At 42.7% G+C, this 18,401-nt stretch overlaps 1 protein-coding gene and 1 pseudogene across 1 annotated transcript in view; both read right to left on the bottom strand.

Moving 5' to 3' along the window:
* The window catches only part of TEKT3 (tektin 3), a 45,651-nt gene that overhangs the window by 6,783 nt on the left and 20,467 nt on the right, over positions 1 to 18,401 (bottom strand). Inside the window, exons 4-7 of the mRNA XM_073234756.1 lie at positions 11,348 to 11,418; positions 7,673 to 7,816; positions 5,175 to 5,397; positions 1,989 to 2,143 (exon numbers count right to left, since the gene is read on the bottom strand). Of these exons, the coding sequence (XP_073090857.1) occupies positions 1,989 to 2,143; positions 5,175 to 5,397; positions 7,673 to 7,816; positions 11,348 to 11,418 (593 nt within the window). The remainder of the gene's footprint in view (positions 1 to 1,988; positions 2,144 to 5,174; positions 5,398 to 7,672; positions 7,817 to 11,347; positions 11,419 to 18,401) is intronic.
* LOC118971579 (U6 spliceosomal RNA) lies at positions 6,197 to 6,294 on the bottom strand (annotated as a pseudogene).

Here is an 18,401-nt window from a genome sequence, read left to right as displayed (position 1 = left end):
CAGTCTGAACAATTTATCTATCCCCATCTCTACTTCTGATGACTCTGCAGAAATTTTCAGAGAATGAAACTGCAGCTCAGCTTCTTCTAATAATATTACCATAAAGCCACAGCTTCTGATCTAATCCTAACTGGACAAATAAATGGGTATAGACTGGCTGTCCTGGGACTGGCCCAGATGCTGGAGTGGAGGCCTTATTTTATTATCTTAAATAATACAAATTAAAAATATGGGCATTAATTATTGTCCTAAATAAAGAGCTGTCTATGAATAGGGGCTCTATGGAACCCTCTTTGAGAACCATGTGGCCTGGGTGAACTCATATGATTATGGCCCAGATAACAGCTCCATTAGGAGAAATGCAGCCAATCCACCTGCATATGTTCTAAAGCATGCTTCCCAGCATCCAGGGCAGACATGCATGATATACATGTAGGTTGCTTTGCAGTAATGATTGCCTCTGTGACTGTGACCCTCAGTCTCATCCTTAGTGAGATAGAGATGAGAATCCAGTACCAGCTTTGCCAACTTAGCCCAGAGGGGCACTGAGGAGGTGGGATGCGATCAGGCCATGACAGAGGGATGGCAAACACACCTTACAACATAGGAAGTGTGTCTAATTGTTGGTTTGGTTGAATCAAGCTCTGCACTGAGACAGACCAGGGTCCCAACTGCGGCTCTCCTCCTTGCCACCAGGGGCTAGCTGGGCAAGATCACTCAGCCCACTGATGCCTCAGTTCCCTTATTTGTAACATGAAGAATAATGAATGAGGCAGAGTGCTTAGGACAGTGTCCAAGAAAGTGAGATCAATACATGCCAACAGCTAATTATCACAATCACTGCCAGCCTCTCGGAGGTCTCTGTTTTCTTCCCCTCCAGGAAATCCACCCTTATTTCTTTGGTAGAGCTCAATGCCATTTCATCCCTGGGTTAAATCTCTGACCATGTAAGGGCCCAGGGAGGAGACAAGACTAGGGCATCTCCCCACTGCTCCAGGAAGGATTTGGAGTTTCAGGTGCTGCCCCTTGACTCCCCCAGTGGCTATAAATGCGATTCTCTTCTGCAGAGTGTTCCGTGGCTCAAGAACAGCAGTGATGAGACCCAGACAGACAGGCTGGCAGCTCTTGGGAAACTGGAAATGAAGCCAGTGGGGGAAATCTTGCCCAATTCCTTACCAGCCCCCCTGAAAGGAATCTTCAAAGTTAAAATAATAATAATAAAACATATCTAGAGTTCAGGAGATAAATGTGTCCAATTCCTCCCGCTGTGTATACGTGGTAGATGTGCTGGATGAAGACCAGCTGTTTTCAATTTCTAATGAGAACAGAACAGACTGAAATGTGCCTACATGAGACCATGAGGGGCTTTGGGGGATCTCAAGGATGGTTTTAGTGAGGAGAGCAGGAGTTCATCACCAAGAGACACCAACGAGAGCAAACGGGTGGGAGCAAACGGACAGGGGTCAGCACAATGGGCATGCGAGTCCCTTTTCTGAGGAGTCCCCAGCACTGGGAAACACCCCACAAGCCCAGGCACTCTGCTGCTTACAGGGAGGTGTTCTGGACATTCCAAGGACCCCAGGGAGGTGAAAGGGGCCCAAACACCACATTGGCCCAGCTGGACGAGGCTTAATGTTTATCATCAGTGTTTTTGCACATAGTGTTGATGTCAATTCCCTTTTTCAAAAAATTATGGTAAAGTATATACCACACAAAATTTACCATCTTAGCTATTTTTAAGTGTACAGTTCAGTGGCATCAAGTCCATTCCAGTGTCATGCAACCATCACCATCATCCACTTACATAATTAGCCATCCTTCCAAACCGAAATTCCATGTCCACTCAAAGCAAATCCCCCATCTGTATGCTCCATGTCGCCAGTGTGGTGGCAGAGAGTGCCTTTATAAAGAGCACAGCAGACTGGGGGTGGCCCCAGAGGACGCCCCACGCCCGCCTGTCCCGCCCAGGGCCCGCACTGCCGCCTCACCGTAGCTGAGCCATGTCCCGGCAGAGCTCAATGTTCGGTCTCCTTGTCCGCTCGTCCAGTCTGGTCTGAGCCACCTTCAGGAAGGCAGACTTGTCCCTGATGGCCTTCTTGATGGACTCTATGGTCATTTCAGCCTGGAAAATCTCCTGCAGGGTCTGTGGGAAGAGAAGCAAATGCCTGAGGCTTTAGTGCTATGCCCTCAACAGTCTGCTTCCTGCTCTTGCCTGTCCCTGTGGCCTCTCCTTGCCCTCTGGCATGGGCACATAGATTCTCAGAGATCCTTGTTTCCAGCCCGTCCCCAGGGAATCTTCACGTGGCGCTGCAGCTGCTCACACTCCCTGACCATGGGTATCTCTTCCCAACTCCAGACAAAAATCCCTGGGTAGGAGCATTTACACCACAGAAATGGGCCTACTATAAATGGGAGCTTGCTTGCTTTTTCTTCTCCCGTCCACCAGTTTGTGAACATTTACCAGCACACATTCACGTGCAACTCTGAGAAAAGTGAGGCCATGAGGGCTGAGTGGTCCTTACTTCCCTCCTCATGCCAATGTGTCTGGCCTCTTTATCTCCCCAGTGCCTCTCCTTATAGAGATGTTTTCCTGCTAGTAGAGGATTTGAAGCAAATCAAATTCAAATTTCAGGGTGTCTCACTTGAAAGGGAGGAGCTCTAGAAGTTTTGTAGTCCTGGTTTTATGTTACTTTTCCTTAAAGAGAAGGCCCCCCCCACCAGTGGCATAGACCTGGATCCCTCCCTAGTTCCTCCTTCATAAAACAAGCCCCCCAAAATTCTTCCTTCCTTCTGCTACTGTGACCTCTGCACACCAGTTTCTCCAATGTCCACCCACCCTCAGCAGCCTCCTCCTTCCCCTCAGCCACCTGCCTGTGGCCTGGAGACCCCCAAATTCCCTTGAAGCCTCACGCCCACCACCACTCTCTCATGCAGGCCCACCTACACCCAGTCCATGCTCCTCCACCCCTCTCCTCATGCCCACTGCCAGGTGCACTCAACATGGCCTCGCTCATGCTCCACTTTCGCCCACCCAGTCTCACGGCAGCCCCCGTGTCCTGTCTCCGGCCTGCATGGGCCTCGTGAAACTGCGCTCTCAAAGCCTACGACAGCACCTCCCGACGCCTCGCTCTACTCAAAGCCCTCACCCTGCCTATCTGGGGCCGACTGCTGTCCTGATTCCTTGCCTTTCTCTCATCACTTCCAGTACCAGGCTCTGTCTCAGACCACTTCTGGGCTACACCCTTTCTCTGTAGGTCCATCCCCTGCAGAGCTCGCATGTAATCACACAGATTCTGCACTTGCAAGCCAGGAACTCTTCAATCTGCCACTGAAGCTTTGACCTCTTGAAAATCGTCACACTGTTCCTATCACCAAGGCTACCCCGATGGGCTCCCTGGTCCCCAAAGCCATCCCTAGCTCTCTCCTCAGTATTGGAAGTAACTGCTCCTTCAGTGTAACAAACTTAGCTGCAGCTCCAACCGGTTCTTTCTGCACCTTTCTGATGGAACCTATCATTTTCTAAGTCTTGTCTCACTCTAAGGTATGCGATGACAGGGACAGTGTGGCCTATACTCCAAGAGTTGAGCACGGGGTATAGCTGTTATGGGCTGAATTCTATCCTCCTTCCCACTCAAAAAAAAAAAAAATCACATGTTAAAGTCCTAACCCGCACTAGCTCAAAATATAACTGCATTTGGAGATAGAGCCTTAAAGAGGAAATTAATGTAAAAGAAGGCTGTGAGGGTGGGCCCTAACCCAATCTGACTGGTGTCCTTATAAGAGGAGGAGATTAGAGCACAGACACACCTGGAGAGACCACGTGAGGCCATAAGGGGAAGGTGGCCGTTTGCAGCCATGGAGAAAAACCTCAGAAGGCACCAGTCCTGTTGACACCTTGATCTTAGACTTTCAGGCTACAGAACCGTGAAACAATTTCTGTTGTTTAAGCCACCCGGTCTCTAGCGCTCTGCTATGGCAGCCCAAGCAGGCTGACACAGTACATGGCACCCCGTTGAACAAAGACCGATCCCGTGAGCCTTCTGGAAGCCTTCAGAATGGCTTCTCACTGCGCCAAGGATCCCTTCTCTTCAGTGTCCCCTGAAATCAGGCTCCACCCACCTCTGCAGCCTTCCCTCCCGGGACACTCACCGTCCAGGCCAGCCAACCCCGTCTCTCTGCAGCCCTGAACGCTACCTCAGACTGCCCACCTCCTGAGCTTTGTTCAAGGTGTTGGCCCTCCTGAATGCTCACTTCCTTCTCCAAGTCCCCAAAACACCTTCTGCAGGTGTTGTTCAATGACCACAGTCTGTAATTTTCTGTTGTTATTGACCCTGAGCTTTCATATGCATGCCTCTCTTCTCCACAAATATAAGCTTCCTTGGAACAAAGACTGCATTTTATACTTCTCTCTGCCCTTCACAGAACGTAGCATGCTGTCTGGCTCTACAAATATTTGCTGCCCTGAAGACACCATGAGGAGGAAAGGTAAATTGCTGCCCCCTTGGAAAACACGGTGCCTTCAATTGGATAATGGATAACATCACCTATATGGCCAATGGCATGAGGTTCTTTAATAAAAAAATGAAAAACTATATTCGGCATAATCCACAAAAATAATAAGAGCCCCAAGACTGGTACTAAATAAAGGAAGAGCTCCCTATTTATCTTGAAACTTTCGAATTCTGCCTGAAATCCTTCATTTTATTGTCATTGTAAAATGTTTATACTTAGAGCACTTTAAAAAGTTCAATATCAAAAACACTTTGAATCACCTAATAGTTTCCTGTATTTGGTTTTATATTCCAGAAAAGGGGCCTGAAATAATTTAACAGAAAACATTCCTACCATATGTTCTAATAATAAGCTCACTTCCTAGTTACATGCAGTGATTCATTAAATTTTAATAATAATATTTTTGTTTCTACAAAATACTAGGAGCCTTTCAGGGCATAGTGCACTCTTTGTTTCTCAAAAACCAGTAGATTCCAATTTCATTTTGACACCTGGCTACCTGGCTAAAATAAATGGTGTGCTTTGTACTGTTTTTAATTTTCCTTAGTCTTCATGGCCAGGAGGTCATGCATTTTATGTCATCTCGCTGAAAGTGTTGAGAGATTCATGGTCCTGGAGCCCCCTGCTCTATCTGTCCAGGTCAGCCAAGGTGCTCGATTTACCTTTGCTAAGTGAATCTGAATTTTATTTTTAGCATCTGCAGTCTCAGCAATGCGATTGGTGAAAGCCAAGTTCACTTTGTTGAACTGATTCCACATCTCATTGGTGGTCACCACCAGGAGGTTCTGAATGTCGTCTCTCAGCTTGGTAGAGGCTGCTCGTTCGCTCTGGGAGCGGAGAATATTGTCATCTGTAAATCTGGCCCAGGACTCGGGCACTGAGATCCTGAAAAAAGGAAGTAGAGCCATATCATGGAGACAACCATGAATCAGCATAGGCGGTCTGTAGGCATCACTCATCATGCAGAAGAGAACACCCCAAATCCTTTGATCCTGGTTTTATTGCATAAAATAAAAACAGCAGGGCAAAGTTTATTTAAAACTTTTTCTTAATTGCTCCTTCTTTCACTAGCTGTTTTCTGTAAATCAGGAGCATAAACTAAGTCTTCTGCCACATAGTGTTGTGGGGGAAACGCTTGATGAAGGGTCTGGTTATGTTAATTCCTTATAAATGTGTCACACCAGTCTGATAAGCATATGAAAAATTATTGAACCTCACTCACAAGCAAGCAAAGGAGTGCTAATGAAAACAACATACCAATAAGCCTTTATCAGCCTAGCAGAGAGTGAAGAGAATAATAGTTTTCTGGTAAGCATGTTTAGAAAAAGACCCTGTCATATCCTGTGGGTAGAAATGTTGCTCTGGTACCACCATGATGATAGGCAGCATAAACCAAGAGCCTTTCAAATGTGTATAACCCAGAAATTTCACTTCTGGAAATTTTTTAATCAAGATATAATTGACATATAATATTGTATTATTTCAGGTAAGTGTACAACGTGATGATTCGGTTTGTGAAATGACCACAGTGAGTCCAGTTAACATCCATCATCAAACATTGTCACAAATTTTTTTTTCTCATGCTAAGAACTTTTAAGATCTACTCTCTTAGCAACTTTGAAATATATGCTACAGTATTGTTAACTATCATCACCCTGCTGCACATGATGACCCCTCCAGGACTGAAAATGCAGAATGCTTCACAATTTGTGGTCATCCTTGCACAGGGGCTGTGCTAACCTCTGTATCATTCCCATGTTACTTTGTGCTGCTGGAATGAGCACTGTAGAACTTTATCGTAAGGATATAATGTGCTCAGGGATGTATATGTCAGGATATTCATTTTCAGCAATATCTAAGCCAATCTCTGAAAAACTGGAAACACCCCAAATGTCCAAAATTAAAGAAAAACTTGAGTAAATTATGGAACACCTTTAAAAGGAATTCACAGGGCATGCAAACTCATGTTGTAGAATATTTTCTCAATGTTTTTGATATATCATAGAGTGAAAATCAGACAGACCATATAAACAGTACATAATGCCATTTCTTAAAAATATAAGTCTACGTCTACATGCATGGAAGCATATTAGAGGGTAATTTGTTAACATTGGGCATCTCTTGGGTGTTAGGCTTATGGGTAACATTTCTTTGCTTGTTGAGGTAATAGGATATCAAATGAGGCTCTGGCTATCAACTAGAGATTTTACCTCAAGCCAAGATGACCCAAAATAGCATCCTACATGTTCCATACTGTAAGAGATGGCTAAGAGTTCATGCTAGAAGTAGACGAGACCCTTTATGGAGTGCTAAGTGCTCAGAATGTGTGGTTCCACCCCAGCGACCTCCTACTCCAGAAGGACAGAAAGATGCTTCCTGCTCACCTCAGGCAGGTAAGAGGCATTTCATAGGGACCACTTAGGCCACAGGGGCTAGATCCTGTCACAGGAGCACCAAAAGAGGGGGCTGCTTTGGGGATGACCAGCCCCACAGGAAAGAATCCATTCGGGGGTCACCTTAGAAAGGGTTTGGGGCATGAGTGTGGGAAGGAACACAGCAGAACTTTCTGGGTGATGAAAATATTATTTATCTCAACTGTGGTCATGGTTACATAGATATTGAAATGGTCAAAACTCATCAAAATGTACACTTACACCAAATGCATTTTAGTGTAGGTGAATTTCAACTCAATCACGTTGATTTTTTTTTTTTAAGGGAATGGCTGGATAAGACCATGAACCCAAGATTTCATCCAGGAGCCTGGCAAAAACGCCACTGGCAGAGCAAGTTTAACAAGCAGTGGTCATAAAGCCCTGAAGCTGGTTTTCAGCTTGTACCCCTCTGAGCCCGGCATACAAGGCCTGGCAACACTTGATTTTCTTATACTTTGTTGTGTTTCCTAGGTGTTCTGCATCAAGCAGGCATTACTGTCATAGTTAGAAACATACACAGTGCATATTCTCTTAAGAAAGCGGGATGACGGGTCAGGGCCTGCGGGAGGAACGTGGGGACTCAGTGAGGACTTGTCAAAAGCGGGATGCACGTTTTACCTTCCCACATCACCCCACATTGTCCGATTCAACCCTGAAGCAGCATCATTTCGAAAGGAGAGAGAATGAATTAAATGACATCAAAACCATACAAGGCATGCCTAACTTACGTGGCATCCACCCTCTCCACCCCACGGAAGTAGCTGGCACCGTCCGACGTGTTCCTCAGATGGTGGCATTTATCATCAATCCGGTACGCTGCCTGTTTGTCACTCAGGTCCTTCTCCAGCTCGTGCTGGGAAGCTCTGTTGGCCCTACAACACACGGTGGGGAGACCGAGCCTCCCAGTTAGGTAAGGATTTCCTAGTGACAAGAGTTAACTACCCCTCCAGGTTGGGACCCACCCGTCCTGCTCCCTGGGCCTCTCCTTCTCCACGCAGCGTCCAACTTCTCAGTTACAAGGAGCCTTCCCTGGAGATGTCCGTGCATGCAAGCAATCGGAACCCTGCCTAACTGTCCCTTCCATGGGGCAGGGCTGGCATCTGGCATCCCAGGGCTGATGTCCATCTTCCAAGACACAAACTATTCCAGACAGAACACTGGTTTAAAGCAATGTCCCCCTTTTTGCTTCCCTTTCCTTCTTTCTTTGCCCCTCCTATGTCCTAAGCCCTTTCTCCAACATGCCTTGAATGCAATTCCCTGAAGTCATGAGGCATTTATAACTTATCTCCCTCCCCTATAGGTCAACCTCAGTTTTTGGTCATGCTTGGCCTGAGAACTTTGCCAGAAGATAAAAACCAAGGGTCAAAATTAACTTCCAGGGTGTGAGCCACAGTGCTTGAAAAGATTAGGAATTGGTGCCCCCCCCAACCCCCAGGCTCATGTGCCCCAGCAGCCCCCTCCTGGGAAGGAAGGGGCCTTGGGGACCTCTGAGATACATGTATTCCTTGCTCTAGGGGCCAGCCAGAGAGAAGACCCAGATGCTCACTACCAAAGAGACAGGCCCATCGGGCAGGCACAGGTCACAATCAAGCTGCATTTTTACTCAGGGAGCAATAAATTCAACAAATAGTGTCTGGCATGTGCCAGGCACTGTTCTACAAGGCCAGAGTAGATCAGTGGACAAAGCAAACATCTCTCCCCTGAAGGAGTTACATGCTACTGGAAGGAGACAGGCAATACCCATGGTGAATAAGCAAATCACGTGGTTCATTGGCAGAGTGATGCAGAAAACCCAGTAGGATTTTAATAGGCTGGTCAGGGTGGGACTCCTTGAGGAGGTGATGTTTGAGCAAAGGCTTGCAGCAGAGAGCCAGCCCATGGCAGCTCTTACTAGGCATTGGAAGGAGTCAGGTTTTCCTCTGAGTGAAATAAGAGACCATTCGTTTACAATTTTAAAGAATCATTCTGGTGCTGGGTTGCGACCAGACTGCAGGGGAAGGGGAGACCCAAGAGCAGATGCAGTTACCAGCTGAGACATGATGGTGGCTTAGACTAAGGGGGCAGAGGTGAAGGAGGTGAGAAGCGCTCAGATTCTGCATATATCTTAACAAAAGAACCAGGGGACTCTCCCAGGATACTGAGCATCAGTGAGAAAAAAGCTGAAGCTGAGCAGCTGGAACATCAGCATCCCATCAGCTGGGTGGGTGAGGGTGGTGGGAAGTGGGCTGGGGAGAAGACAGAAGATACCCTTGAATGCTCACTAAACATCCAAGTGGAGATACAACATAGATTGTTGGAACTTGGGAGAAAGGTCTTGGATAGAAATAAAAATTGGGAGATCATTAGCATATAACAGTATTTGGCAAAGCAGACAACTGGGTGACCTTAATCATTTGTGTATTCCTCGCATCCAAAATGGGGCTTGGTGTACAGGAGCCACTAGGCAAAACCTGTGCTGAACTAACAGACCTCCTCTAGCGGAGGCTTCCCTTTACCTCAGCCTGTGCCTTCGGACTTGTCGCTGGACCATCAGAGCTCATTTTTTTTATTTGTAAAGTGGAAATGAGGGTAGCAGCAAGCAATTCATCTGCATTTTGTGAATTTTGAAGCAGCGCACATGTGCAAAGGATGGACGATGAGAAAGCAGCCTCACCACACGATGGCCGTGTTCAGTCTCTTGACTCGGGTTATCGTGTTGGAACTCTGGGATTAAGAGGCCTTTCTCATTTGTGGGCTGGGACCAAGATGCCCCACAGGCCTCGTCTCCTGGACTAACACCCTTGGTCTCCTCTGACCTGACCTCAGACTCCCCTCTAGGAAGAGCCTGAGGTAGTAGCATCCCGTTGGCCTGGCTTGTAGCCCAAGATGGGAAAAATCTTGGCTGCCATGCTGGTGCCTAACGGGATGGCACTTTCAGCTGAGACCCAGACTGAGACCTTCATCATTCCTTCCAAAGCAAATGGAGCTGAAAATCCCTCCTTCCATCGCCTTGGCTGGGCCAAGGCCAGCACCACATTAGGGATCCAGGCCCCCCCCAAATCCTGGAGAAGCCATCCCCAGAAATGAGGGAGGTACTTTGCCTACTTCAAAGGGTCGCCAACAAAGACTCCAAACAAGCCCACATGCAGACAGAGCCATCCACAAAGGCCTACGCAGGGCCAGCAGGGAAGCGGCCTGCGATGGGCATTGCTGTGACAATGTAGCTGTCCCAGCATGGCACAATCCAGGCCGAGAAACAAGAAACATGGAAGATGGGTGCAGATTTTCAATTATAAAGGAAAAGAAGGATTAGGCACTGGACCAGAAGAAAACAGACAGGTACAATTCTTGAAACTACACTCAACTGTTTCTGTGATTCCTAAGGAGCGGGAACCAGCAGGTAATGTCAGAACTGGACTGCTTGTGTTTATAGCTCAAGTAGACCATGTAGTTAACCCAGCCACAGTCACCCCTAACTAATCTGTTACCTGTCCTTACCAATTTCTGAATTAAAGAATCCCTCCAACACAACTTGAGAGAGATCTCAGCTATCCAAACCTTGCCGACCTTCATGGCATCAGCCCTGGTGGGCAGGATGGGAAGCTAAGCTGGCAGTCCTCAGATCTCCATGGCAGTTCCTCCTTTGGACATAACACACGGTATCCTCAACACGAGTATCAGCAGAATCGTTTCTTTGAGTGACATCTTCGACACCAGTTCCTTCCATGGCCTTAACCAAATGAACACTGATCTTCCTGTCCACGCTAGGCAACAGGCCCGGCCTATACATTTCTATGCTGACAGCTACTGTCATTGCTTATGACTTTCCTTGGATTATGATTCTCCACCCTACCCCACCACCACCAATCCCCACCATAACTATTAAGTACCTACTTTCCACTCTTGCCAGAAAAGAGGGACTTGTGTTCTGGCGTGGAGTAGGAGGGATGAGCAACGGAATGTGGTGAGCACTGCAATGGTGTGATCAGAGCACCAAGGGGCATGCGCCAGGGCCACCGAGAAATCGAGGAAGGCTGAGTCTTTAAGGAGGTGTGGAAAATAGCCACTAAAGTGAGCTACAATTTATTACTTTTCCCAACAGTTGGGATGAACATGTATAAGTTAATCTCCTATCAAAGAATAAAAGTCTTCTGAATTTAAAAAAGATCTTAGCCGTACTCCAAGTCAGGGCAGAAGTCCTTTCTATGTTACACATCTCAAAATTATTTCTTTAAATAAAAATTCAGAGCAAGTACTCATCTTGATCTCTGAATAAAAACTGTGTGTGTGTGTGTGTGTGTGTGTACGCACGTGCTCATATACAAGAAATCCTCATATGAGAAGCTAAGAGAAATCTGAATGGGAGGCATGAAAGTAGATTTTCATGATAGATCTTAAATTATATAGAGAGGTAAAACTCTTACGCAAGTTGGGCAATGGCCTTATCCAAATGTAGCTTCATCCTTTCTTGACAACACAGAATGATGTCAACTTCCTACTCAATTGAAAAAAAAAAAACATTAATGTTTTCATTTTTGAGTATAACATTCAAAGTCTACAATGTAATATTGTAGGGAAGGAAAACTTTGTGGGGAAATTGTGAAGTAAAACAAGAAGACAATTTTACATCCACTTATTTACCTACATGCCCCCAACATATTTCAATCTAAATATTAGACTGAGATTCACCCTTTACAGGGCTATAGGGAAATTATATTATGGGACAAGATGGGATAGAGGTAAAAATTCAGAGTTTTTCTTATTTTTAATCTCTGGCCCTTAATTAAAACAATACATACATACATAAAATTCTGGTGATGTGCAAGGTTGAACTTAATACATGGCTTCTTCTATACTATTTTTCCAAGATAGAGGAAATCGGGGCTGGATAGAGGGCAGCCACCAAGAAACTTCTCTCTGGCAGTGCACATAACCTCCAACAGACCCAGTTCTTTGGTCCACATGGAGGCTGACTTCCACAGTGGCAGGCCAGTGTGGCCTTTGATCTGCCTGTGCCCCGCAGCTCAGCTCCTATGCTCACTAACCAGCTGCTCTACTTGGCCACACTCGGTGCTTTGTGCTGTTAGGATGTATATACACGATCACATAACGTGTGTCATATCTGGGATATTTTAATGAACACCTAGTTTCCTCTGACATTAGAGGGAAGATCTAATATTAGAAAATCTAGAAACTTAAAATAGCACCAGGAAAAGTTTTAAAAGTGCATATAATCATTGTTACCAGTTTTCCCAGAGAAGAATGATGATCCTATATGCACTGCTTCGTGGCCTGCTTTTTCATTTTAACATGAACATTTTCCCATGACATTCAGCAATACCTCAATAAATACTTAGACACTACTAAATACTTAGATACTGTATGCCTTTTTTCAAGGTTTTGACAAGTACAGCCAAAATACCCTTCAGAAAAATTATATCCATTTACAACAGATGAATGTGTATTTCTTCACCTCTCACACGAACTGGCCATTATCAGATCCTCTTAATCTTTGCCGATGTGTTAAGACTCTTCCCCCTAAACAGCACACCTGCTTGAATCTGCAGGTTAATATTGTAAATGTGCATTTGTTCATCATTTGACTTTCTTCCTTTGTGAACTGCATATTCACACGCTTGTCCACTTTTTCTGTTTTTTCTTATTAATTTATAAGGGTTTCTTATTAATTTATATTTAAAATTCAAATCTATTCCCATCATATCTATATAGGTGTGTGTCAGAAATACATATGTGTCATAAATTATATATTTTTTAACCAGTTCGGCCCTTGCCTTTATATTTTGTGTGTGGCGTTTTTGATACACAGACCTGTAATTTCTATGATGTCAAATCTATCAAACATCCCCTTTTAGTTTCTGCCTTCATTAATTGATTAGAAAGGCCCTCTTTATTCCCATATTAATTTTTACTCAAGTATTTAGTGTTCTTATTCTTTTATTCTTTAACATAAAAATATTGAATATGCCTAGCGTTTACATTGGTAATCACCCAAATGACTGGTTCTTCAATACTGTGAATTAATGGAGTAAATTAAAAATGAAATTCCCACCACAGCCTGTTATCAAGTCCACCTTCCCTCAAAGGGAGCAGAGATTCTCACACATTCTCACAGCCAGGTGCACATCAGTCTTCATGTTTCATGTTGTTCAATCTTCATCTTTCGCTATGTCTTGTTATGTGTGTATGTGTGTGTGTGTGTGAGTGTGTGTGTGTGTGTGTGTGTGTGTGTGTAGTTACTCCACTGAGGTGTTGGCAAAGGAGGCATGGAGTATACTGCTTAGAAAACATCACTTAAAACCCATATCCTAGTGAGCTTTTATGTCATGTGTACTCAATGCACATAGTGGGAATTCCTAGGACTTTTGGTGGAAAAAATTGTGTTTAATGAGACTTGTGCTGTAAGAAAATTATTCAACAATAATTATTATATTTGAATTTAAATAATGTCATATGGTGAATGTCAGATGGCGGGGAGCAGAAGGGTTCATGGTAACAGGGAATGCTAAAAACAAAGACCTCTGTAATTGTCCCCATTGTTAACTTACTAACCCATACTTGCAGTTTCATTTGGCTTCAAAGTCCAGGGAGTCACCCTGGTCTGGGAGGACCAAGAATATGGTACCCCAAATAACTCCCCAAGAGAAGCTATTCTGGAGGAATATGGTGAATACCACTGAGTGTAACAGTCAACAGAATTCATGAGAGAATATTTTATTACACACACATTTTTCAAAAATAGGCCTTTTAAGGCTACTTTTCTTTCCTAATGTTCATTGATTGTAAAAATTAGACTCATGCAGGTTAAAATATGTGTGTGTGTATATCACACACACACTAACATCCCTACCTTGAGCAAGCTCCAGGATTTTCTCACTACTTGAATTAATTGGCAGTGACCAAGGTATCCTTCGGCTGATGAACTACTACTGTAATGCAGATTCAGTCATTTTGACATAAAACAGCCTCTGCTACTGACCTAGAAAATGTTAACCTCTAAGGCAATTGTTCTTCTTTCATTTTTTTATTATTAATAATTGTATTTATTATTACTACAATTATGTAATTATTATCTATAATTATATTGATATACAATCTTATGAAGGTTTCACATGAACAATATTGTGGTTACTACATTCCCCCTATTATCAAGTCCCCACCACACACCCCATTATAGTCACTGCCCATCAGCGTAGTAAGATGTGATACAATCACTGCTTGTCTTCTCTGTGCTATACTGCCTTCCCTGTGTCCCCCATACACACATTATGTGTGCTAATCATAATGCCCCTTTTTCCCCCTTATCCCTCCCTTCCCACCCACCCTCTCCAGTCCCTTTCCCTTTAGTAGCTGTTAGTCCATTCTTGGGTTCTGTGAGTCTGCTGCTGTTTTGTTCCTTCACTTTTTGCTTTACTGTTATACTCCACAGCTGAGTGAAATCATTTGGTACTTGTCTTTCTCCGCCTGGCTTATTTCACTGAGCATAATACCTTCTAGCTTCATCCATGTTGTTGCAAATGATAGGATTCATTTTCTTCTTATGACTGAACAATATTCCATTGTGTATATGTACCACATCTTCTTTATCCATTCATCTACTGATGCTTAAGTTGCTTCCATTTCTTGGCTACTGTAATAAACATATGGGTGCATATGTCTTTTTGAATCGGTGATCCTATTTTCTTTGGGAAAATTCCTAGGAGTAGAATCCCTAAGTCAAATGGTATTTCTATTTTCAGTTGTTTGAGGGACCTCCATATTGCTTTCCACAATGGTGGAACTAATTTACATTCCCACCAGCAGTGTAAGAGGGTTCCCCTTTCTCCACATCCTTGCCAGCATTTGTTGTTGTTTGTCTTTTGGATGTTGGCCATCCTAGCTGGTGTGAGATGATATCTCATTGTGGTTTTAATTTGCATTTCTCTGATGATTAGCAGTGTGGAGCATCTTTTCATGTGCCTATGGGCCATCTGAATTTCTTCTTTGGAGAAGTGTCTGTTCAGATCCTCTGCTCATTTTTTAATTGGATTATTTACTTTTTGGTCGTGTTGAGGTGTGTGAGATCTTTATATATTTTGGATGTCAACCCCTTATCAGATATATCATTTATGAATATATTCTCCCATACTGTAGAATGCCTTTTTTTTCTATTGATGGTGTCCTTTGCTGTACAGAAACTCTTTAGTTTGATATAGTCCCACTTGTTCATTTTTGCTTTTGTTTCCCTTGCCCAGGGAGATAAGTTCATGAAAAAGTTGCTCATGTTTATATTCAAGAGAGTTTTGCCTATGTTTTCTTCCAAGAGCTTTATGTTTCATGACTTACATTCAGATCTTTGATCCATTTGAAGTTTACTTTTGTGTATGGAGTTAGACAGTAATCCAGTGTCATTCTCTTACATGTAGCTGTCCAGTTTTCCCAACACCAGATGTGGAAGAGGCTGTCATTTCCCCATTGTATGTCCATGGCTCCTTTATCATATATTAATTGGCCATATATGTGAGGGTTTATATCTGGGCTCTCTATTCTGTTTTTGATCCATGGGTCTGTTCTTGTGTCAGTACCAAATTGTCTTGATTACTGTGGCTTTGTAGTAGAGCTTGAAGTTGGGGAGTGTAATTCCCCTGCTTTATTCTTCCTTCTCAGGATTGCTTTGGCTATTCAGGGTCTTTTGTGGTTCCATATGAATTTTAGAACTATTTGTTTCAGTTTATTGAAGAAAACTGCTGGTATTTTGAGAGGGATTGCATTGAATCTGTAGATCACTTTAGGCAGGGTGGCCATTTTGACAATATTAATTCTTTCTGTCCATGAGCACATAGTGTGTTTCCATTTATTGGTGTCTTCTTTAGTTTCTCTTATAAATATCTTATAGTTTTCAGAGTATAGGTCTTTCACATCCTTGATTAGGTTATTCCTAGGTATTTTATTCTTTTTGATGCAATTGTGAATGGAATTGTTTTTCTGATTTCTCTTTCTGCTAGTTCATTGTTAGTGTATAGGAATACAACAGATTTCTGTGTATTAATTTTGTATCCTGCAACTTTGCTGAATTCAGATATTAGTCCTTATAGTTTTGGAGTGAAGATTTTAGGGTTTCTTATGTACAATATCATGCCATCTTCAAACAGTGACAATTTAATTTCTTCCTTACCAATCTGGATGTCTTTTATCTCTTTGTGTTGTCTGATTGCTGTGGCTAGGACCTCCAGTATTATGTTGAATAAAAGTGGGGAGAGTGGGCATCCTTGTCTTATTCCCAATCTTAGAGGAAAAGCTTCCAGCTTTTCACTGTTAAGTATGATATTGGCTGTGGGTTTGTCATATGTGGCCTTTATTATGTTGAGGTACTTGCCCTCTATACCCATTTTGTTGAGAGTTTTTATCATGAATGGATGTTGAATTTTGTCAAATGCTTTTTCAGCATCTATGGAGATGATCATGTGATTTTTGTCCTTCTTTTTGTTGATGTAATAGATGATGTTGACAGATTTTCAAATGTTGTACCATCCTTGCATCCCTGGGATGAATCCCACTTGTTCATGATGTATGATCCTCTTGATGTATTTTTGAATTCAGTTTGCTAACATTTTGTTGAGTATTTTTGCATCTATGTTCATCAGGGATATTGGTCTGTAGTGTTCATTTATTGTGGCATCTTTGCCTAGTTTTGGTATTAGATGCTTGCTTCAAAGAATGAGTTTGGAAGTATTCCCTCCTCTACTATTTTTTGGAAAACTTTAAGGAGAATAGGTATGTCTTCTCTAAATGTCTGATAAAATTCAGTGGTGAAGCCATCTGGTCCAGGAGTTTTGTTCTTGGGTAGTTTTTTGATTACTGATTCAATTTCAGGGTTGGTAATTGGTCTGTTCAGATTTTCTGTTTCTTCCTGGGTCATTCTTGGAGGGTTGTGTTTTTCTAGAAAGTTGTCCATTTCTTCTAGGTTATCCAGTTTGTTAGCATATAATTTTTCATAGTATTCTCTAATAATTCTTTGTATTTTGGCAGTGTCTATAGTGATTTTTCCATTCTCATTTCTGATTGTTTATGTGTGTAGATTCTCTTTTTTTCTTGCTAAGTCTGGCTGGGGGAATTATCTATTTTGTTTATTTTCTCAAAGAACCAGCTCTTGGTTTCATTAATTTTTTCTGTTGTTTTATTCTTCTCAATTTTATTTATTTCTTCTCTTTTATTATTTCTTCATACTATTTGTTATGGCTCACCTTCTACTGACTTTTAGCCTCATTTGTTCTTTTTCCAGTTTCAATAATTGTGTATTTAGACTGTTCATTTGGTATTGTTCTTCCTTCTTTAAATAAGCCTGGATTGCTATATACTTTCCTTTTAGAACTGCCTTTGCTGCATCCCATAGAAGTTGAGGCATTGAGCTGCTGTTTTCATTTGTCTCCATATTTTACATAATCTCTGTTTTAATTTGGTCATGGATCCATTGATTATTTAGGAGCATGTTGTTAAGTCTCCATGTGTATGTGAGCTTTTTTGCTTTCTTTGTACAATTTATTTCTAGTTTCATACCTTTGTGATTGGAGAAGTTAGTTGGTACAACTTCAATCTTTCTGCATTTACTGAAGCTCTTTTTGTGGCCTAGTATGTGGTCTATTCTGGAAAATGTTCCATATGCACTTGAGAGGAATGTGTATCCTGTTGTTTTTGAGTGGAGTGTTCTATAGATGTCTGTTAGGTCCATCTGTTCTAGTGGGTTGTTCAGTGCCTCTGTCTCCTTACTTATTTTCTGTCTGGTTGATCTGTCCTTTGGAGTGAGTGGTGTGTGGAAGTCTCCTAAAATGAATGCATTGCATTCTATTTCCCCCTTTAATTCTGTAAGTATTTGTTTCACATATGTAGGTGTCCCTCTGTTGGATGCATAGATATTTATAATGATTATATCCTCTTGTTGGACTGAGCCCTTTATCATTATGTAATATCCTTCTTTGTCTCTGTTTTGAACTCTATTTTGTCTGATACAAGTACTGCAACATCTTCTTTTTCCTCCCTATTATTTGCATGAAATATCTTTTTCTGTCCCTTCACTCTAACTTTTTGTAAGTCTTTGGGTTTGAAATGAGTCCCTTGTAGGCAGCATACAGATGGTTCTTGCTTTTTTATCCATTATGTAACTCCAAGTCTTCTGATTGGTACATTCATTCCATTTACATTTAGAATGATTATTGATAGATATGTACTTATTGCCATTTCAGGCTTTGGATTCATGGTTACCATAGGTTCAAGGGCAGCCTCTTTATCATTTAGCAGTCTACCTTAACTCACTTATTACACTATTATAAAAACAATCTAAAGATTCTTTTTTTCCCTTCCTTTTTCTTCCTCCTCCTCTCTTTATATGTTAAGTACCATATTCTGTATTCTTTGTGAATCCCTTGACTGACTTTTGGGGTAGCTGATTTAATTTTGCATTTGGTTAGCATTTAATTGGTCTAC

The sequence above is a fragment of the Manis javanica genome, chromosome 4 (assembly GCF_040802235.1).
Source record: "Manis javanica isolate MJ-LG chromosome 4, MJ_LKY, whole genome shotgun sequence".
NCBI lineage: Eukaryota > Metazoa > Chordata > Mammalia > Pholidota > Manidae > Manis > Manis javanica.
The sequence above is the reverse complement of the archived record's forward strand: the minus strand, read 5'-3'. Positions and strand labels throughout refer to the sequence as shown.